This window comes from Chiloscyllium plagiosum, chromosome 3, assembly GCF_004010195.1.
Source record: "Chiloscyllium plagiosum isolate BGI_BamShark_2017 chromosome 3, ASM401019v2, whole genome shotgun sequence".
Classification (NCBI taxonomy): domain Eukaryota; kingdom Metazoa; phylum Chordata; class Chondrichthyes; order Orectolobiformes; family Hemiscylliidae; genus Chiloscyllium; species Chiloscyllium plagiosum.
This window is the reverse complement of record NC_057712.1, coordinates 29072942-29092466: the sequence shown is the minus strand read 5'-3', so window position 1 is coordinate 29092466 and position 19525 is coordinate 29072942. Positions and strand designations below refer to the sequence as shown.

The window sequence follows — 19525 nt, the reverse complement described above, 5'->3', positions numbered from 1 at the left end:
ACCAATGCTGTAATTTTGAAATATATGTAAGGAAATGTAATAGTCAATTATCACACATTGAAGTTGCACAAGTAACAACTAAGTAATGAGATCTCTTTAAATAATGTTGATACAGAGGTTTGAATGCTGTCCATGATGCTAGAAGAGCCTGTCGACCTCAGAATGGCTCTGTGGGATACGTTCATATCTATTGTTGGGGGCTGGTGAAACTGATTTAAAGTTATAATTTGCTTTGGAGTTGGACTTTGTAAAATATAAGCTGCAGAACATTTCTGTTGAGCCTGAAAGATGTTCTATTTAGGCAAAACATGTATTTACAAAGCAAGTTTTTTTTTAAGCTTTGTGTTCTATTATTTTCTTGCAGGTTCTAAAATACTTTAATAAGCAAGTGACCCATGTAGTATTCAAAGATGGACATGAAAGTGTTTGGAAGAAGGCCAAGAAAACTGGTGTAAAATTGGTCTCTGTTTTGTGGGTAGAAAGGTATGCACGTTTTAATATTATTATTATTATTGAAAACCACTATTTTGCAAGTCAGGTCACACTTAACATCTATTACACATACAATTCTTTCAATTTTATAATATGGATTATATATTAGATTTTACCAGTAACTGCATGTTAAGATATCTGTGATATATAGTTTTCTTTTGTTGTTGCTTTCCCTTTTTAAATAAAGGTATTAGATTAGCTGTTTTCTGATCCTCGGGGACTTTCGAGAATATTAAGATTCCTGGACGATTACAACAAGTGTATTCACTTCTCTAGCTATTTTAGCATCCTAAAATGCATCCCATCAGATGCAGGGGACTTATCAGTCTTTAACATTTTTCGTGAGTGGTGGTTGTTGTATTTGTTTCCTCTCCTCCTTTTTGCTCTTGAATATTTAAACATATTAGTGTCTTCTACCCTAAAGACTAATGCAAAGTTTTTTTTGTGTAACTCCTCTGCCATTTCCTTGTTCCCCATTATTATTTTCCCAGCTTCGTTCTCTGTGGGGCCTATGTTCACTTTGGATTCTTTAGATTAGATTGCTCTCTGTCTTGATATTATTTACAAGTTTACCCTCCGTTTTTGTCCCTTGTTTTATTTTTTTGATCGCCCTTTGATTTTTTTTTTTTAAAAACTTGCCCTTTTTTTGTCTCACTGCTAATTTTTGTCATATTGTATGTTTTTTTGACTTTCAATCTGATGCTGTCCTCAACTTCCCTGGTTAACCATGATTGACATCTCTTTCCCATATTAGCAACTATTGAAATTTGGATCAAATTAGTTAGATTAATTTAGTCAAGGGTTATGGGGGAAAAGATAAGTGGATTTCAGGATTATCAGATCAGTCATGATCTCATTGAATGGTGGCATAGACTCAAAGGACTGAGCAATGAAGGCAAGGGTGCCAAATGCCTTTTTAACCACCCTTCTTGTGGCTTGTGAAGTTCTTTTTTACAGTGGATTATTTTTCAGTGAAACTAGAGTTTAATTTATCAATAATGTGTTTTGATACAGCTTTATCTGCATAGGAGACTGTGGGTGACCTAATAGAGGTTTATAAAATGAAGAAGGGCATGGACAGGGTAAATAGCCAAGGTCTTTTTCCTAAGGTGGGGAAGTCCAAATTTGGAGGGCATAGGCTGAAGATGAGAGAGGAAAGATTTAAAAAGGACCTGAGGGTTAATATGTTTGTGCACAGGGTGATGCATGAATCGAACAAGCTGCTCGAGAAAGTGCTGGATGTGGATGCAATTACAATATTTAAAAGGCATCTGGATGGTATATGAATAGGAAGGGTTTAGAAGAATATGGGCCAAATACTGGCAAGTGGGAGTAGGCTTGATTGATAAGTGTGCGTGAATTGAATCGAAAGGTGTGTTTCCATGCTGTATAACTCTGACTCCATAACTCAAGTTAAAACAAGAGATGTTGGGGTGTTTTTTTTTAAAAAAGGGGTTAAAACTGGATGTTTAACATTCAGTTGCTGATGAGCAGTGAGGTCCTTAACCTTGAAGACTAATTTTTAGTGTCACTGATGTAAATCTTAAAAGGTAAACCAGTCGTACATTGTTGCAATGCTATTTCAGGCGTTTAGTTGAAGTAGACTCGAGCAAGTAATATACAGTTAGGCTTTTTAACAAATATTAACATTGTGTAACTTGTATTTAAGGTGTATGGCAACATGTACCCATGTTGATGAATCCCTATTTCCTGCCGTGAATGACAGTAAATCCTTACCTGAAAATAAAAGAACAGTAAGTATTATGCATAGTGTAGTTATTTACTTGCACTTAATATAAGGCAAGTTTTCTGTTCAAAAGCACCAAGTATGGTCTATTAAGTTTTACAACTTCACTGTAGTCTTCTCTTTTAGATTAAAACTTTCATTGTAAAATGTATAGTGTTCCTGAAAATTGCGACTTTCAAATGAAACAATTTTAAGTAAATCAGATTTTCTCATTAAAACAAATGTAAAAGCTGTGGCTAGGTTTTGTATTTTCTCAACATTAAAATGCAATAAACCATTACACTTTGAATTACCTTACGTCACTAAATTTCGATATTGGTAGTCAGGGTTTCATGTTGGAAGTCAAACACCACAATGCCTGGTCATCATAAATGTTAAAGATTTTAAAAAGTATGTACAATTTCTAAATTTGCCTCATCTAAACCTAGGTTGAGAGGAAGTCTGAGCGAAAATGCTATTTATTTGAAGCATTTAGACTTAAGCTACTGAAAAGCAAGTATGAAACATTGACATAATTCTACTAATTAATTCTCCTTTTAAACTTTCATTAACGTGCATACAGATGTAGACAGGAAAACATACATGGTGTTTTGGATGTTTAGGAAAGACTGGGAAAGTAGTTTAGTGGCTCCTGTTGTCAGGGTTGAGATGGATTTTGTGCTGAAGAGAATGCTGCCTCTCAATCTTCCTTCTCTAGAGGCTTTCACTAGTTTCCAGGAGGCATAGAGGACCAATTGACACTTAAAGGTCTTATTAGTCAAAAGTCACAGCTTATCGTAACTGCTGCAGGAAAGATGGACTGCTTTTCTTCAGGTTTAAGGTAGCTCTTATTGCAAAGGACCGAGAGAACTCCTGAGCAGGTGGGGCATTGAAGGCCTCTCTCCATCTTTTTCCCAACCTGAGGCTGTCCATTTATCTGGCAGTCAATCACATAGTTGTTGACAGGCAGAATGATTTTATCATTGATCATAGGTCGCTGGTTCATAGACCAATCTGCATTGTGTTTTTAACAAAAACTCTTTTATGCACATCCCTTTGCTCTGATCATCTATAAACTAGACTTTAATTAGTTTATTGAGTCACCATCTGTGTAAATGACACATACAATGAATATCCGGTTACCTGCTATTCAAAGCTTGCAGCACCCTCTTGCTGATTCTCTGACATTTGGATACTGCTGCTCCCTTTTTCTGATCTTTCCTCTTGCTGAGTCTCCCATTCTCCAACTTTGCTGCTCACTATTTCTTTCTCCTGAACTCTTACACTGTCACAGCTCTCTGACTAACAGTAAGGATCCTGGGATACAACTGCAATGTGTGAATTATAACAGTCTCCCCGTGTCCTTCAGATAATCATGGTTCCTCTGAATTTGTACTTGCTTTGTGTTAGAAAAAGCAACATCAATTGCAAAATTAATCAGGTGTCTCAGTGGTTAGCACTGCTACCTCACAGCGCCAGGGACCCGGGTTCAATTTCCGCTTCTGGCAACTGTCTATGTGGAGTTTGCACATTCTCCCAGTGTCTGCATGGGTTTTCTCCGGGTGCTCCGGTTTTCTCCCAAAGTCCAAAGACGTGCAGGTTAGGTGAATTGGCCATGCTAAATTGCCCGTAGTGTTAGGTGCATTAGTCAGAGGTGAATATATGGGAATGCGCCTGGGTGGGTTGCTCTTCGGAGGGTCAGTGTGGAGTTGTTGGGCCGTAGGGCCTGTTTCCACATTGTAGGGAATCTAATCTAAGCATAATGAATGACTGACTAAATTTGGTTTGATTTTATTTTGAGAAAGACATCTTCAAATTATCAGTCTTCTACATGCCTGCAGGTGACTCTTGCTTAAAAAGCTGGAAATTTTGGTCTTGGTATGCAAAGGTCATTTAATCTTTTGTTTTTGTATATTGTGTTCCTTTTCAATAATTCTTTTTATTCCTTTGTCATAATTGTGTGAATTATTATAATACCAGGCCCATTTGCATATTCAAGGCCCACACTTCCACAACCCTGATGTTTTGGTTTTTTTTTTAATCAGATCTGAACCCAGGACCTTGCTTGAACAGGAATGTAGGGTCAGAGCTCTGAGGTTTGCAAGTGTATTCTAGCACTCCAGAAGTACCAAGCTCAGATAGTCATAATATTGTACTCAGTAACTCCAACCCTATTGCAGTAGCAATCCCAGAGCATGTACAACTTCTCTGATTCATAACTAGGGTTCAGAAGAGGAAAGTAGTGAGTGGAAGGTTCAGTGAAAGAAAGATTGGTGAGTTGTGGAGTGGGAGGGGCCACAAGTTGGAAGATAAGCAGCAAGCAAGGGATTTGCAGATGGGTGAGACAGCAAAATGTGTTTGACAGCTTGTTGCATTAGGTAATGACACAACAGACTACAAATTAGCACCAGTCTGTCATCTTGTCAGTGATACTGGCACCAAATGACATTAACCAAATGTCGCTGATCTAAGTGACAATATAGGCCCCATTAACTGAATAACATCACAATAAAAGAACATGAAATGTGACATAATTAAATGGGGATGTGCTGTACATTAAGAAAAAACAGGATTATATGTATCTTGAGCATCATGGTATCAGCAGTTTCACTGAGATGCTGCAAAAGCCACTGCCTTCTCTGTTTCTGCCAGACAAAATGTTACATGAAAATATGTTTTTTTAATTGTATTAGCATTATCTACAAAAATAAGATTTGAGAGGTTTATACAACTTATTTTTAAAAGTGTAGCTACCTTCAGGTTGGTTGTTGGTTCCGATGCAAAACAAATGAAGGATGGAGACACAAATTTGGAAGTTTTGAAGAGATTTGGAGTTCATTGTATTCTTCATGCAAGCTTACTGGTCAATTCATCAGTATAGACATAACCTTAATAGCTTTCTGCTGTTCTTTTATAATGCATTTTCCTAGGTCAACTGATGGAATATCAGTGATTTGGCTCTTTTTTAGGATATCTAGAATACTCTGCCTGTCATTCATACCCACCTCAATCAACGATGAGGCACATTGCATTGGGGATACAATTCTTCATGAACCACAGAGACTTCTTTAAAACTGTGCTTTGAATTTGGTATGATTACAGAGGAACCTTGATTATTCAGTATTTGATTATCCGAATATCTGATTATCCGGCAAGGTCTCAATGCTCAGCTAAACTGTTATCCAGCATTTGATTATCGGGAATTCGATTAACTGAGTGAAATATTGCCCTCCCGTGTCCTTCGGATAATCGTGGTTCCTCTGTATTTGTACTTGCTTTGTGTTAGAAAAAGCAACATCAATTGCAAAATTAATCATAATGAATGACTGACTGACTAAATTTGGTGTGATTTTATTTTGAGAAAGACATTGTCAAATTATCAGTTTTCTACGTGCAATCAGAATCAACTGTTGCCTGCAGGTGACTCTTGCTTAGAAAGCTGGATAGTCTGGTCTTGGTATGCAAAAGGTAAATTAGTTTTTTTTTTGTTTTTGTATAATGTGTTCCTTTTCAATAATTCTTATTATTCCTTTGTCATCACTTAAAATGCAAGTAGTCATGTAATCTTATCACGGTGCATTAAATATTATTATGACAAGGTTCATCAATTTCAGGTTTCAGACGGGACGCCCCAAACTTTTAAGCCTTCAGGTGAGAAGGTATAAACCAGCCTTCCTTTATTCATCAACCTTCTTGGCTGGTTGTAACAAACTTAATCTTAGAAAGGATTCTTTCCTTTACTTTGAAGCCAAAACAAACTGCTTTAAAAGGAACTATTTTAACCAGGTTTTCTTGAGTTAACAAAAAAGAGAGTTTATTAAATACTAAACGTAAGAAGGAGTACTAATACAATGCGCACAAACTGATTAGCAATGATTCCAAGAAAACAATGGAACAGTCTCTGAATTGTTTAAGCAGAGCAGATGCTTGAACATTACGACCATTACAGTGGAGTTTACCAGTCACGGTAATGTTGGTAAATCAACAGTTAAGATCGTGAAACTAAGTTTTGCAACTTGGTTAAGATGCTCTAGTTTTAATGCATTTGAACTGTGATTAAATTTCATCATTCAGGATGAGAGAGAATCTTTTGTTGGCTTCTTCCCTTTTAACAAACTCGATTGCTCTGAGTTTGTTCGAGTCTTTACCTACAACCCAGGTGTAACCAAGGGATAGATCTTTGGTAACACCATGCTAACATTCAAACCCAGACTAGTGCTTGTAAGAGATGATTAAAAAGTATTGAATGCTAAAAAGATATGACTTTTAGAAGCATCAAGCTGTTTGTTTTGTTGAAGGCAGGTCACACTTGTCTAATTTAATCCAAATCTCTGCAAAAATTAGTTTGTGTATGTACAGTGATCGCAGTGGGAGGGAGAATTAAGACTTTTAAAAATTCATAATAAAATGTAACATGCAAGATCTGTTATTAAGATCAAGACTCTCAGTATTAAAAATTAAAAGGCACAATGATGAATAAATAAATAACTGCAATGAGAGAGAGTAGCAATTAGACGTGTGAAACTTCCAGGACAGGATGAGGATGATGGAATTTTGCAAGGACTCATCAAATCTGAGTAGTGTAGAAACTTTTGTCAGGTTATGCCACAGTTGGCAGCACTGTACTTGCAGTTTTGATGTAACTAAATGGTTGTATAATTCTTGCATCCATGAAATTTTCAGCATCGATGTATGAAACCCAGGGATTTCATAAAAAAGACGCCAGAGAATGACAAAAGGCTGCAGAGAAAATTAGATCAAATGATTCAGAATCTAGATTTGAATAAAACTACTGGTGAGTTTTTAATACTGAATAACACTCTGCACTTCTGAAATGTATTTGTATCTTGGTGCACTGTTTGTCTTGTGAAACCATCTAATAAATTATATTGTCACAAATTTGCTTTCTTTGGTTCACCTGAAAACCCAACAGACTTTACCATTTTGATGTGATTAAGTTAGCCTATAATTATGATCTTTGATTTGCTGAAATTTACCATTTGGATGCAGTTTTAAGCTCATTAGAGGAACTTAAATCATGTGACCCAGTTCTAAAATAGTGGTGGGTTATTGGAAACCAAGAAAACAAATCTGCTGAACTTGTGGAATTAAAATCTGTGTAAATTAGTCAATTTTCTGTGGAATTGCACACAGGAGTGGTGACCAAGTAAATTCATCAGGTCAAACTCAGTTTAAAGGGCAAGGAAGCAACAAGATCCATAACCCAGGAAATAAGAACATGGTAGGGCGGGAAGGGTAAAAAGGACTATAGAAAGCCAGAAGTGGTGCAGCAAAGTTTAAAAAGTGAGTTCAGTTTCACATAGCTTAAGTAAATGATTCATTTAAGCAAATTGGGTCAAATGCTTCTAACTGCCCTCATTGCTGTGTTCACTTGTGTTTTCAGGTGTTCTCAATATCACAAGGCATGATAACTGAGTCTTGAGTCTGTGTGTAAGCTGAAATTTTCAAAAGAAAATTTCTTCCTAAACAGTCCAGAATTCCATGAAAATACCAGTAACAAAACTGAATTATATTGATACCTTCATTATTTCTCATGGTCTTAATTTCTTACTATGTTTTATTTTCCACATTTTTCCCCCAAAAGGAGTTGATCTGCCTTTACTTTCATTTGATGGAGATGCTACAGATCTACATATACCCAAAATGAAAACTATTCCCCTCAATCACTTCTGCAGAATGGAAGAAAGATTGAAGGAAATGAAAGACAAGAGGGAGAACCTTTCTCCCACCGGTAGGTTCTTGTATTGTGCAATGCATCTAAATTTTGTAGTACTGAAGTAGCATTTCCACAATTTTATTTTCTCTATAGACTATATGGCAGCAGTTTCTGAAACAGGAAGTCAGTGCTGCGAATTGTGTCGGCATGCTGAATGTTGCACTGACACGCATCCAGTTATGCAGGTTAGGGGGAAATCTTTTGTGAAGTAATTTGCTAAAATATAATGTGAAGGTGCTGGTGTTGGAGGTGGACAAAGTTCAAAATCATGCAACACCAGATTACAGGTTCATTTGAAATTAAAACTTTTCGGAGTCCTGCTTCTTCGTCAGGTAACTAGTGGGGCAGGGTCATAGGACACAGAATTTATAGTAAAAGATCAAAGTGTCATACAACTGATGCGATGTATTGAACAAACCTAGAATGCTGTTAAGTCTTTAATCACTTAAAATGGGGATATAGGTTTCGATTGATTAATATGTAAATCTCAAGTCCCAGTCCTGGGACAACTTAAGGTTTTAGTATAAAAAGAAGAGGTGACATCTCAGCTCAGACAATGCATTAAAGTGTGAGATTAGAGTCTGTCTGTAATCCAACCTTGAGTCAGACTGGTTTTGTTTCCAAAGTATGAATTTAGAAAATGTCACATGGACTGACTGCTTAGGGATTGTGTTTTTTGAACAAAATAGAATGTACCTGAAAATACAAATTCACCCCATAGTCTTACATGTGCGCACATGAGATTGTGTGCTTGAGTCTGATGGAATATATTCCTGAGAGTGTGTGTGTCTGTGTGAGGGAGTGAGTCTGTGTGAGTGTAATCGTGTATGTTTGTTTGTGTGTGTGAGAGAGTGTATGTATAGTGAGGTGGAGCCACCTGTAGTGGTGCCATGAACCCAAGATTCTAGTTGAGGCTCTCCTGGGTATTGAACCTGGCTATCAGCTTAAAGTTCACCTTGGAGAGTGGTCATCTGAAGATCCGAGGCCAAATGTCCTTGACTGTTGAAGTGATCCACCACTGGGAGGGAACATTCCTGTCTGGCAATTGTTGCGCAGTATCCATTCATCTATCGTAGTGTCTGCATGGTTTTGCCTGTATACTATGCCTCGGGGCATCCATGCTTGCAGCGTATGAAATAGACAACATTGGCCGAGTCACATGAATACCCGCGACACATGTGGTGGGTGGTGTCCCCATGTGTAATGGTAGTATCCATTTTGACACTCTGACACTTCTTGCAGTAGTTGCCATGACAGGGGAATGTGGTGTTGTAGTCGATGTTGTCCTGAAAGCTGGGTAGTTTGCTGCGAACAATGGTCTTTTTAAGATTTGCCAGTTGTATAAAGGCGAGAAGTGGAAGCGTAAGAACAAAATTGGTGAGGTGTGCATTCTCATTGATAATGTGTTGCCGGCTGTGAAGAACATGGCATAGTTTCTCCATTTTCAGGAAGTACTGAATGACAAAGGGTACCCTATCCGTTGTATCCCTTGTCGACCTCCTGAGGAGATCACAGCGGTTTCTCGCTGTGGCACGTCGGAACTGGCAATTGATGAGTTGAGCATCATATGAGGGTGTCCTTCAGCAGCTTCAGATGTCTATCGCATTCCTGCTCACCTGAACCTGTGTATGCGTAGGGCTTATCCAGAGGGGTTGGCTGATTTAATATGTTTAGGGTGGAAGCTAGAGAGACGCAGCATTGTGCGGTTATCCATGGGTTTGCAGTAGAGCGAGGTACTGAAGTGTCTGTCCTTGATGGAGATGTGTGCGTCCAAGAATGAGAGAGATTCTAAAGAATAGTCCATGGTAAATCTGATGGTGGGATGAAACTTGTTGATATAATTGTGTAATTGTTTCAGTGACTCCTCGCCATGGGTCCAGTGGAAGAAAATGTCGTCAGTGTATTTGGTGTATGGTGTTAGTCAGAGGCCCTGTGCAGCAAAGTCTTGCCTGAACTTGTGCATGAAAATCTTGGCGGTAATGGGGTGCAAATTTGGTCCCCATGGCTGTTCCATGTGTCTGGATAAAGGTCTGATCGTCAAAGGTGAAGATGTTGTGGTTAAGGATGAAGCAGATGAATTATAGGTCCCTGGAGATGGCAGCTATTGGTGTTGATTACTGAGGCAGTTGCAGCGATGCCATCATCGTGGGAGATGCTGGTGTAGAGTGCTGAAACATCCATTGTGGCGGGGAATGTTCCCAGTTTGACTGATCCATAGGCTGAATTTCTGTAAATAAAAACTGGAGTGTTGCGACAGAAGCTGTGGATTCCCAGTACAATGGGTTTCAAGATGCCCTCAACATAGCCAGAGTGGTTCCCTCACAGGGTCCCGTTGCCTGATATGACGGGATGTCTGGGTGTGTTGGCTCTGTGTATCTTCAGAAGACAGTAGTCCCCTAAGCGAGAAGTACACTGGATGGGAGTGCGTAAAGTATTCTGAAGGGCTTGGTCAAAAGTCTTGGTCAACCTGTTTAGTTAATGGGTGTGCTTTTTGGTTGGAACGGCCAGTATTTGCCTGTAATGTTCCTGGTTTTCAGTTGTCGGTCATTTGCGGGCAGTTATCCCCATTCTAATCTGAATGACAATGGCTCCTCCTTTGTCTGCTGGTTTAATGACATTTTATAAATTACTACTTTGCAAATAGAACCAATCTGACTCGTTGGGATACAGCCAGACTCTAACCTCACAGCTTTAATACATTCTGAGCTGAGATGTCACCTCTTCTTTTTATACTGATAAAACCTTAAGCTGTCTCAAGACTGTGACTTGAAAGAAGTCCTGGGATTTACATATTAATCAATCGAAACCTATGTCCCCATTCTAAGTGATTAAAGACATAACAGCACTCTAAGTTGGTTCAATGCATCGCATCAGTTATATGACACTTTGATCTTTTACTATAAATCCTGAGTCCTATGATCCTGCCCCACTAGTTACCTGATGAAGGAGCAGTGCTCCGAAAGTTTGTACTTTCAAATAAACCTGTTGACTATAACCTGGTATTGTATGATTTTGAACTTTGCTAAAATATAATTAGCTGAATCAATATTATTTAGTTATTTTCTAATCATGTTGTGACAGATCCATATTTTAAAAATATTCTCCAAACCTATGTAATCAATTGCTGTATCTTAATTCAACGGATTGTGGAGAGTCCATTTCTTTCTCCAATGATGTGGAGGAGCCGGTGTTGGACTGGGGTGGACCAAGTTAAAATTCTCAACACCAGGTTACAGTCCAACAGGTTTATTTGGAAACACAAGCTTTCGGAGTGCTGCTCCTTCATCAGGTGGTTGTAGTGTATAACGTCATATAAATTGGTATAAATTCTGTGTCTTACGTTCTTATACTCCGCAACCACCCGATGAAGGAGCAGTGCTCCGAAAGCTAGCGCTTTCAAATAAATCTGTTGGACTATAACCTGGTGAAGTGTGATTTTTAACTTCTTTCTCCCAGCATCTGTATAATTCTATCCAAACAATGACTACAATTTGATTTATATAGTACCTTTAATCTTAAAAAAAATCTTCTGCTACTTAAAGCTATTCAAACTATGACCTTTACCAAAGTTCTGCTCAAGTCCACCACCTTCCATAATTCCAGAGCTGGAAGTTTGGCCCTGTAGGTGAACTGAACAATACTGCAAGTGTTGTTTGGGTGTGTTTCAGTCTTCTGATTTTCATATAAGCAGCACAAATTATAACTATTTAAGCAGTCCAAAAGATCAGCATTTTCTCTGCATTTTCAGCAGCTTGGACTCCAATTTCCTATAAACTTTAAAATGACAGGTTGGTTCTTGCTAAATTCTGTTCACAGCTGACTGGCTGCGAGAAAGCTATTGCCTTGTTGGGTACTTGTGTATAGTTTCTGCTAAATAACTTTATCTAAGTTGAAGGTTTATGTTCCTTAAGTACTGTGTTGTAAGTGTTCTTCAAAACATAAATAACAGGCTGGGAAATTCTCAATAGCTGGAGACTCAGTGTTTGGACGAGATCAGGCAAGGTAATTTTAACTTCTGTTTTTAGGGCTAGTGAGCATAGTTCTTTTAAAAGTGCAGCAATGTAAGTTTTTCTGGAGCAAACTAGATTGGCTGACTGTTTTGCAGGCCTGAATCATTTGAGTCACAGACAATGTTTTCTAGAGATTCTTGCCACTGAGGTGATTTATTAGAATAAACAATAATACACAAATGCTGCATAGGTCATTAACAGACAATTGTCCTTCCCCAATCAGTCACTTACTAATTCCACTGATGATTTTTCATGAAATCCCAGTCATTTCAGTACGTAGCACTGTGGCAGATTGTTCTGTACTGCTTATGATTTTTGGATAGGATTGGTCACACAAAATCCCAATCTGTTTTATGATTGGTAATCCAAGATGAAAGGCACCTGTAACAGATTGCTTGACCTGAATTATACTATGCACCATTGTGTCCCAATTAATTATATAGATTTCTAAACAACAATTGATTATTCCATTTTATTTGTGGATAATAGACAGAAGAGTTTAGAAATGAAATGGGGGAATAGATTCTTAGGATAAACATTACTAGATTTATTTTGTAGTTGTATGGAAGTTTGGAATGAAAATTGATCATGATGTAATCAAACTTGCACAGTTGAGCATGTGAACAAATTTGCTCCTTGTTGTCTTTTCCATCTGATACAGTTGATGCTTTTCTCAATAAAAGCTGACTTTTTGACTGTTCTTGTTTCTTTAAAAATCATGCTTCTTAAGATTATGACTCCTGGATACTGATTGCTCTTTAGAAATGTCACTGTTGTACTTTAGGTAATGTTGTAGCTAATTTATACAAAGCAGCAATGTGGTAATGCTGAGAACTAGAATGTTAGCATTGAACTTTTTTCTTTAATTTAACATAGAATGTCTCTGGCTGACCAGCATTTATTGTTTATCCCTAGTTATCCTTGTGAAGGTGGTGGTGAACTGTCTTTTTGAGCCCCTGCAATCTGTGCAGTCAGTAGACCCACAATGCCCTCAAGGAGGGAATTCCAAGAATTTGATCCAAAGACAGTGAAGTGATATATTTCCAAATCATGATAGTGAGTTGCTTGCAGTGCAGATGGAAGTGGTTGTGGGTTTGGAAGGTGCTGTCTAAGGATCTTTAGTGAATTTTTGCAGTGCATCCTGTCAATAATACACACTGCTGCTACTGACCATTTGTGGTGGAAGGAGTGGATAATTGTGAAGGTGGTGCCAGGCATATCATCACACTCATGATTTGTGCCATATAGAATGTGGACAGACTTTGCAAGGGAGGTGTGAGTTACTCGCTGCAGTGTTCCTATACTCTGACCTGCTATTATAACCACTAATTTCACGTGGCAAGGCCAGTTGAATTTTTAGTTATCGAAACCTCCAGGATGATGATATTGAGAGTTCAACATTGGGAACACCATTGAATGTTATGGGGCAGTGGTGTGATGGTCATTGCCTGGCATTTGTGTGGTGTGACTTTTACTTGCCAATTGATAGCCCAAGCCTGGATATTGTCCAGGTCTTACTGTACTTGCACATGGACTGCTTCAGGATCTGCAGAGTTATGCATGGTGCTGAATGTTGTGCAATCATCAGCAAGCATCCTCACTTCTGATATTCTGATGATGGGGAAGCAGCTGAAGATGGTTAGGCCTAGGATACTACCCTGAGGAACTCCTGTAGAGATGACTGACCTCCAATAACCATGATCATCTTTCTGTGTGCCAGGTATGACTCCAACCAATGGCGGGTTTGCCCCCTGATTTCTATTGACTGCAGTTTTGCTAGTGCTCCTTTATGCTGCACCTGATCAAATGCAGCCTTGATGTCACTCTTTCATCTTCTCTGGAATTCAACACTTTTGTCCGTGTTTGAACCAAGGTTGGAATCAAATCAGGAACAGTGTGGCCCTAGTGGAAGCCAACCTGGGTGACAGTGAGCATGTTATTGCTAAACAAATGCTGCCTGATAGGACTCTTGATGACACCTTCCATCACTTTGTTGCTGATCGAGAGTAGCCTGATAGGATGGATTTGTCCTGCTTTTTATGTACAGGAAAAAGATGGAAATCTTTCCTGTCTGGTAAAACTTATTGGAACAACTTGGCTATGGGAGTGGCAAGTTCTGGAGCATGTCTTTAGAACTATTGTCTGAGCCCATAGCCTTTGCAATATCCAATGCCTCCAATTGTTTCTTGATATCATGTGGACTGAGTCAAATAGGCTAAGACTGGCATCTGTGATGCTGGGGTCCACTGGAGGAGGCTGTGATAGATCACCCACTTGCCACTTCTGGCTGAAGATTGCTGCAAATGCTTCTCTTATGTCTTAGGTTGATGTGTTATGATCTTCCATCATTGAGGATGGTGATATTTGTAGGGCCTCCTCTAGTGAGCTTATAATTATTCGTCCCCAGTCTTGACTGGATAGCACAGGACTGCAGAGCTTTGATGTTGGGTGGTTGTTGAGTCACTTACCTCTGTATCACTTGGTGCTTACAAGTAGTCCTGTTTGGTAGCTTCACCAGGTTGATACCTCATTTCTAGGTATGCCTGATACTGCTCATGGCACACACTCTTGCATTCTCCATTGAGCCATTAAACTTTAAGATCAGTCTGTGGAGTGGGCCTCAAACTCACACCTTCTGACTCAGCATCAAGTGAGAGTGTTTTGTAATGTTAATTACGGGCTAAACGTTGATCAGGATTCTAAAAACATAACTTTTATGCTCATGTGGACTGTGGCATAGGTGTTTGATGGATGGTCTTTTTGCTTGTGCGATGTACACCTGCACCGTTGCTCTTCACTTTACATATTAACATATCTCTTGAACTCCAAAGAATTTGGGGCTGGCACAGTGCACTCGTACAGAATTTGCTAATGTCTTGCCAAAATATGTTGCTTAATCTGTACTATTGTTAATACTCAACCTCTGACTTGATTTTCATTTGTTTGTTATCTTTCCAAGTCTTCACCCTTCTATGTTCTGTTCCTCCCTGTACTGATACTGTCCAATACTAACCATGCTAATAATTCCTTAGTTTTTCAGTGATTTCTTTCAGATTTCACTACTTCAGTTCTATCACTTTTATTCTTCTGAGTACATTTTGATTTTCATGCTATTCAATAAATAAAAATCCCCTTGAAAAATTTTTTTTGTTTGTTTTTGCTTCAAGATCAATTGTAGTTACTACTATTCACCTTTGTTCCGTGTACTACATTCATCAATGGTCTTCATGATCTGCTTTGACATTATTGTTAAAACTCTTCCCACAAAGCTGTTGAGGCTGGATCAATTGGAAATTAAAAATTACAGGTTGATTATTCTTAAGGAAGTTATTAAGGATTACAGAAGCAAACTGGATTGATGGAATTGTGGTATAGCTTAGTTGTGACCGAATTGAATCATGAGGCTGAGTCCTTGCTTTTTTTTCTGCTGTCAGCTGATGTTTGCTAGTGGCTGAAATATTATGAAACACATTACCTTCCTTTGTTGATAATTGTGACTGAAATGTGTAACTATAATTTTATATATATACATATATATATATTATAATATCGTTTTGAACATAAATTTTAGAGTATAAGAAAAGTAGATTTGTGATTTTTTTTGTTCTATGAAGGTTTTTAAATTGAGACAGAAAGTGATTTGGAACAGTGGATTAGCTACATAAATCCCATGTTCACTTAGAATTGTGAAACCTTTGGATGCCAACGGTGTTAATTGAAGAACCGTTGACCTTTTAAGACAAAGAAAGGTACTGGGGCCATCAGTAGTCAGAAGAGTCAGATTTTTGTTTAGAACATGTTTGCGTTAACAAAGGCACGTTAGTTTACGAAGTTTTCAAGGCGTCAAACCTGAAAGGAGGGTTAGACGATCTGAACTGGAAGAGAGCATTTCTAGGGTCCTAAGAACTGGAAAGAAGTTTTCTTGGCTTTCAGAACTGAATTACTGCAAGGCATCAAAACTGGAAAGAATCAGTTATGTAACAAATTAAATAGTAATGATAGGAGAGCTATTTGACTAGGAATGAATAGCTATAAAGGATAGTACTAGGAAAGGGGCTGAAACTTGGTTTTATTTATGTTAATATCTTTCTAAATTCTCATTTTTGTTTTTTTCCTGTAATAAATTTGTGTTTGTCTGTTAAAGAACATTGATAGCCTCATGGATGTGTTCAGTGACTAAACACCACTGAAACCAAAAGAAAAATATAAACTTAAGATCTATCAAACCAAGTTTTACCCTGGAATCTGACTTTTCAAGTTTGACCATGAGCTGGGATCATAACCCAGTGATCTTGCTAGATTGATTGTAGTGCATTCATCTCCTTAATCTTTCATGTTTTGGTTTGAATTTAATTGGGAATCTCTTCACAAAGCATTACATACAGCCATCAGTTTACTATAAAAATAGTAAGACATAGAATGTTTGCTGCTCAAAAGGTGGCCATTTGGCCAATCATGTCCATGCTGTCTGCCAGCAAGAGGGACTTGGCACTTCCCCTGTGTTTTCGACATAGCCTTGCAATTTTCTTTCTCTTTTGAAGGCTATCTAATTCTGATGTGTAATTCATCTGTTCTTGTTTCAGCTTCCCAAATGTCTCAAACAACAATATCAGGCTCTGCTGCATCACTTTGCCAACCATCCCTTGGGGAATCTCCATCAATAACACCAAAAGGTAAGCTAATTGTAAGCATGAAAACTTTTGAAATATGTGAGGAGAAAAAGATTACAAGTGACAAGTGTCCATCCCTTTCAATCAGAAGGCAGGGAAATTACAAAGGGCAGCAAAAAAATGGCATAAGAATTGAGCACCCATACTTTGGTTCTGTCTGCATAAAACAGGATACAACTGATGTCACAGAAACTTTAGCAAACCTGAGAGGGTGAAATTGAAAAAAATCAGTGTCAGTTCAAAAAAAGAGTGCTGAGGAATTTAATGGTGTTAAAAGCTGACAAATCACCGGGGTTGATAATCTATATCCTTCCAAAATGGAAATGGCGTCCAGGGCCTTCATAATGAGAGCTTAGGTACGGGAGCAGTGTTGTTTTGCTGCACTTTGAGTTTTGTGTGCAGTCTCCTTATCTGAGGAAGGATGTTCTGGCTCTGGAGGAAGTGCAACAACGGTTTACCAGATTCATTTCTCAGATGACAGAACTAATTTGTGAAGAGAAATTGGGTTAGTTAGGTCAAAATCCACTGGAGTTTGGAAGAATGAGGGAGAAGCTCACAGATGCCTATAAAATACTATAGGACCAGAGGGGTAAATGTAAAATAGATGTTCCTGATGTATGGGGAGACCAAAACAAGGGGTCACAGACTGAAGGTATGGGGAAAGCCATTTGGGACTGAGTTGAGGAGAAATTGCTTCACTCAAATAGTGATGAACCTGTGCAATTTTCTGTCTCAAAGCAGTTGAAACTAAATCATTGAATATTTTCAAGGAGGAATTCGGTATAGTTCTTGGGGTTAAAGAGATCAAAGAGTATGGAGAGAAAGTGAGAAATGGGTACTGTTTGATGATCAGCCATGATCATAGTGAATAGTGGTGCAGGTTCAAATGGCACAGTGGTGTATTCGCTTTCTTATATTCAATGCTTCTAAAATTCTATAGACTCGTGAGCAAATTCTACAGATGGAGGGTGGTAAATGTAATCAGACTATTTAAAAAGAGGAAGGTAAACCGAATTGAAAACCAGTTAGGCAAACATCAGTAATGGGAAAAGTTCTTGAGTCAGTTAGAGAAGACTTGATGAGGGAATCATTTGCAACATTTCGAAGTTTGCTAATGACGCAACTTGGGGGAATCGAGGTTTGATAGTGCAGGGAGATTTCAAGGCAGTTTAGACAAATTGAGTTATTGAGAAGGGCAAATGACGCGATATGGCTAAATGTAAAGTTATAAAATTATAAACAGAACTATTATTTAAGTGGTGATATCCTTGGAGATGTGGACCGACAAAGGGATCAGAGTGTCCTTGTACACACATTAATGAAAGCAGAAGGGTAGATGCAGCGAACAATTAGGAAGACAAATGCGATACTAGACTTCATTGGTGGAGGATTTCACTTCAGAAGTAATGATGTCTTAGAATCCTGCAATCCTTAGAAGAGACCCTTTGGCTAATTTAAGTCTGTACTGCCAAAAATATACTACAATTATCTCCTACAACCTCTTCCGTCAGGCAGAAGATACAGAAGCTTGAACACAAGCCAGCAGGTTCAAGAACAGCTTTTTACCTGCTATTATTAGACTGATAAATGGACTCTAACTTCAAATAATGTTGATCTTGCCTAGCGCACGTCCTGTGTGGTGTATACTATATGTCTTACTCTATTCAAGTTTTTTTTTGGCACCCTATGATCTGTATTGTCTTGCTTACTATGATCTGCCTGTACTGCTTGCAAACAAAGCTTTTCACTGTACTTAGGTACAATTGGCAACAAGTCAAATCAAATCAAACAATCTACTCTAGTTCTCTTTCCTGCAGTAGGCCTTGAACATTATGACACCTCAAGTGCTCAGCCAAGTAGTTTTTAGAGGTCCTGAGGTTTCTAGCTTCTGCTATCCTTTCAGTCAATGTTTTTCAGGGTGAATTTCTTTTTCCTCAAATCCCCTCTAAACCTCCTACCTTTCATTTTAAAATTCCACTTTCTTGTAACTGACCCTTTAGCTAAGAAGAACAGCTAATTTCTAATCACCCTGTCTATGCTCCTCGTAACTTGGTACTTTTAATAAGTCCCCCTCAAACTTCTCTATGCCAGAGGAAACAACTGGAGCTTATCCAGCCTCTCTTCATAGCTGAAATGCTTCTTCCCAGGCAACATCCTGGTGAATCATCTTTGTGTCCTTTCCAGTCCAATCACATCCTTCCTATAGTGTGATTGCTAGAACTGCACACAGTTTTCAAGCTGCAGCTTAACCAAAGTTCTTTACAGCTGCAATATGACGTCCCTGCTTTTGGAATCGATGACATGACTGATAAAAACAAGCATTCTATTTGCCTCCTTAACTACCCTACTAACCTGTCCTGCTACCTTCAGAGATCTGAGACATGTACCTCTGTTCCACTGAGCTTTTTGGTATTTTGCCATGCATTCGCACTCAGCACTGAGCCCTGTGGTATGACACTATGACTGGAGACCAGTGTACAAACTGCCTTCTATCCCCACCCTCTGTCTCCTCTCACTAAGCCAATTTTGGCTCCATCTTGCCAAGTTACCGTAGATCCCATGAATGTTTAAGCTTCCCATGTGGGATCTTGACAAAGTTAAATTGGTGAGACCACACCCGAAGTGTTGTGCACTTGCCGTAGGGGCAGTGCAACCGATTTTGAGTAGGATGATACTAGAGATGGCCAGCTTTTCATATGAGGAGGACTTAGTTTGACTTGGTCTGTATTTATGAGAAAGTGAAGACTGCAGATACTGAAAATCAGAGCTTAAAAATGTGTTGCTGGAAAAGCGCAGCAGGTCAGGCAGTATCAAAGGAACAGGAGAATCGACGTTTTGGGCATAAGCCCTTCTTCAGGAATGAGGAGGGTATGCCAAGCAGGCTAAGATA

At 38.6% G+C, this 19525-nt stretch overlaps 1 protein-coding gene across 3 annotated transcripts in view; it reads left to right on the top strand.

Moving 5' to 3' along the window:
* Window positions 1-19525, top strand: part of mcph1 (microcephalin 1) — a 323112-nt gene that overhangs the window by 23575 nt on the left and 280012 nt on the right. For all 3 annotated transcript variants that reach the window (XM_043679269.1, XM_043679276.1, XM_043679280.1), the window contains exons 4-8: window positions 365-483; window positions 2162-2246; window positions 6902-7013; window positions 7824-7970; window positions 16549-16638. In XM_043679269.1, coding sequence (XP_043535204.1) covers window positions 365-483; window positions 2162-2246; window positions 6902-7013; window positions 7824-7970; window positions 16549-16638 — 553 coding nt within the window. The remainder of the gene's footprint in view (window positions 1-364; window positions 484-2161; window positions 2247-6901; window positions 7014-7823; window positions 7971-16548; window positions 16639-19525) is intronic.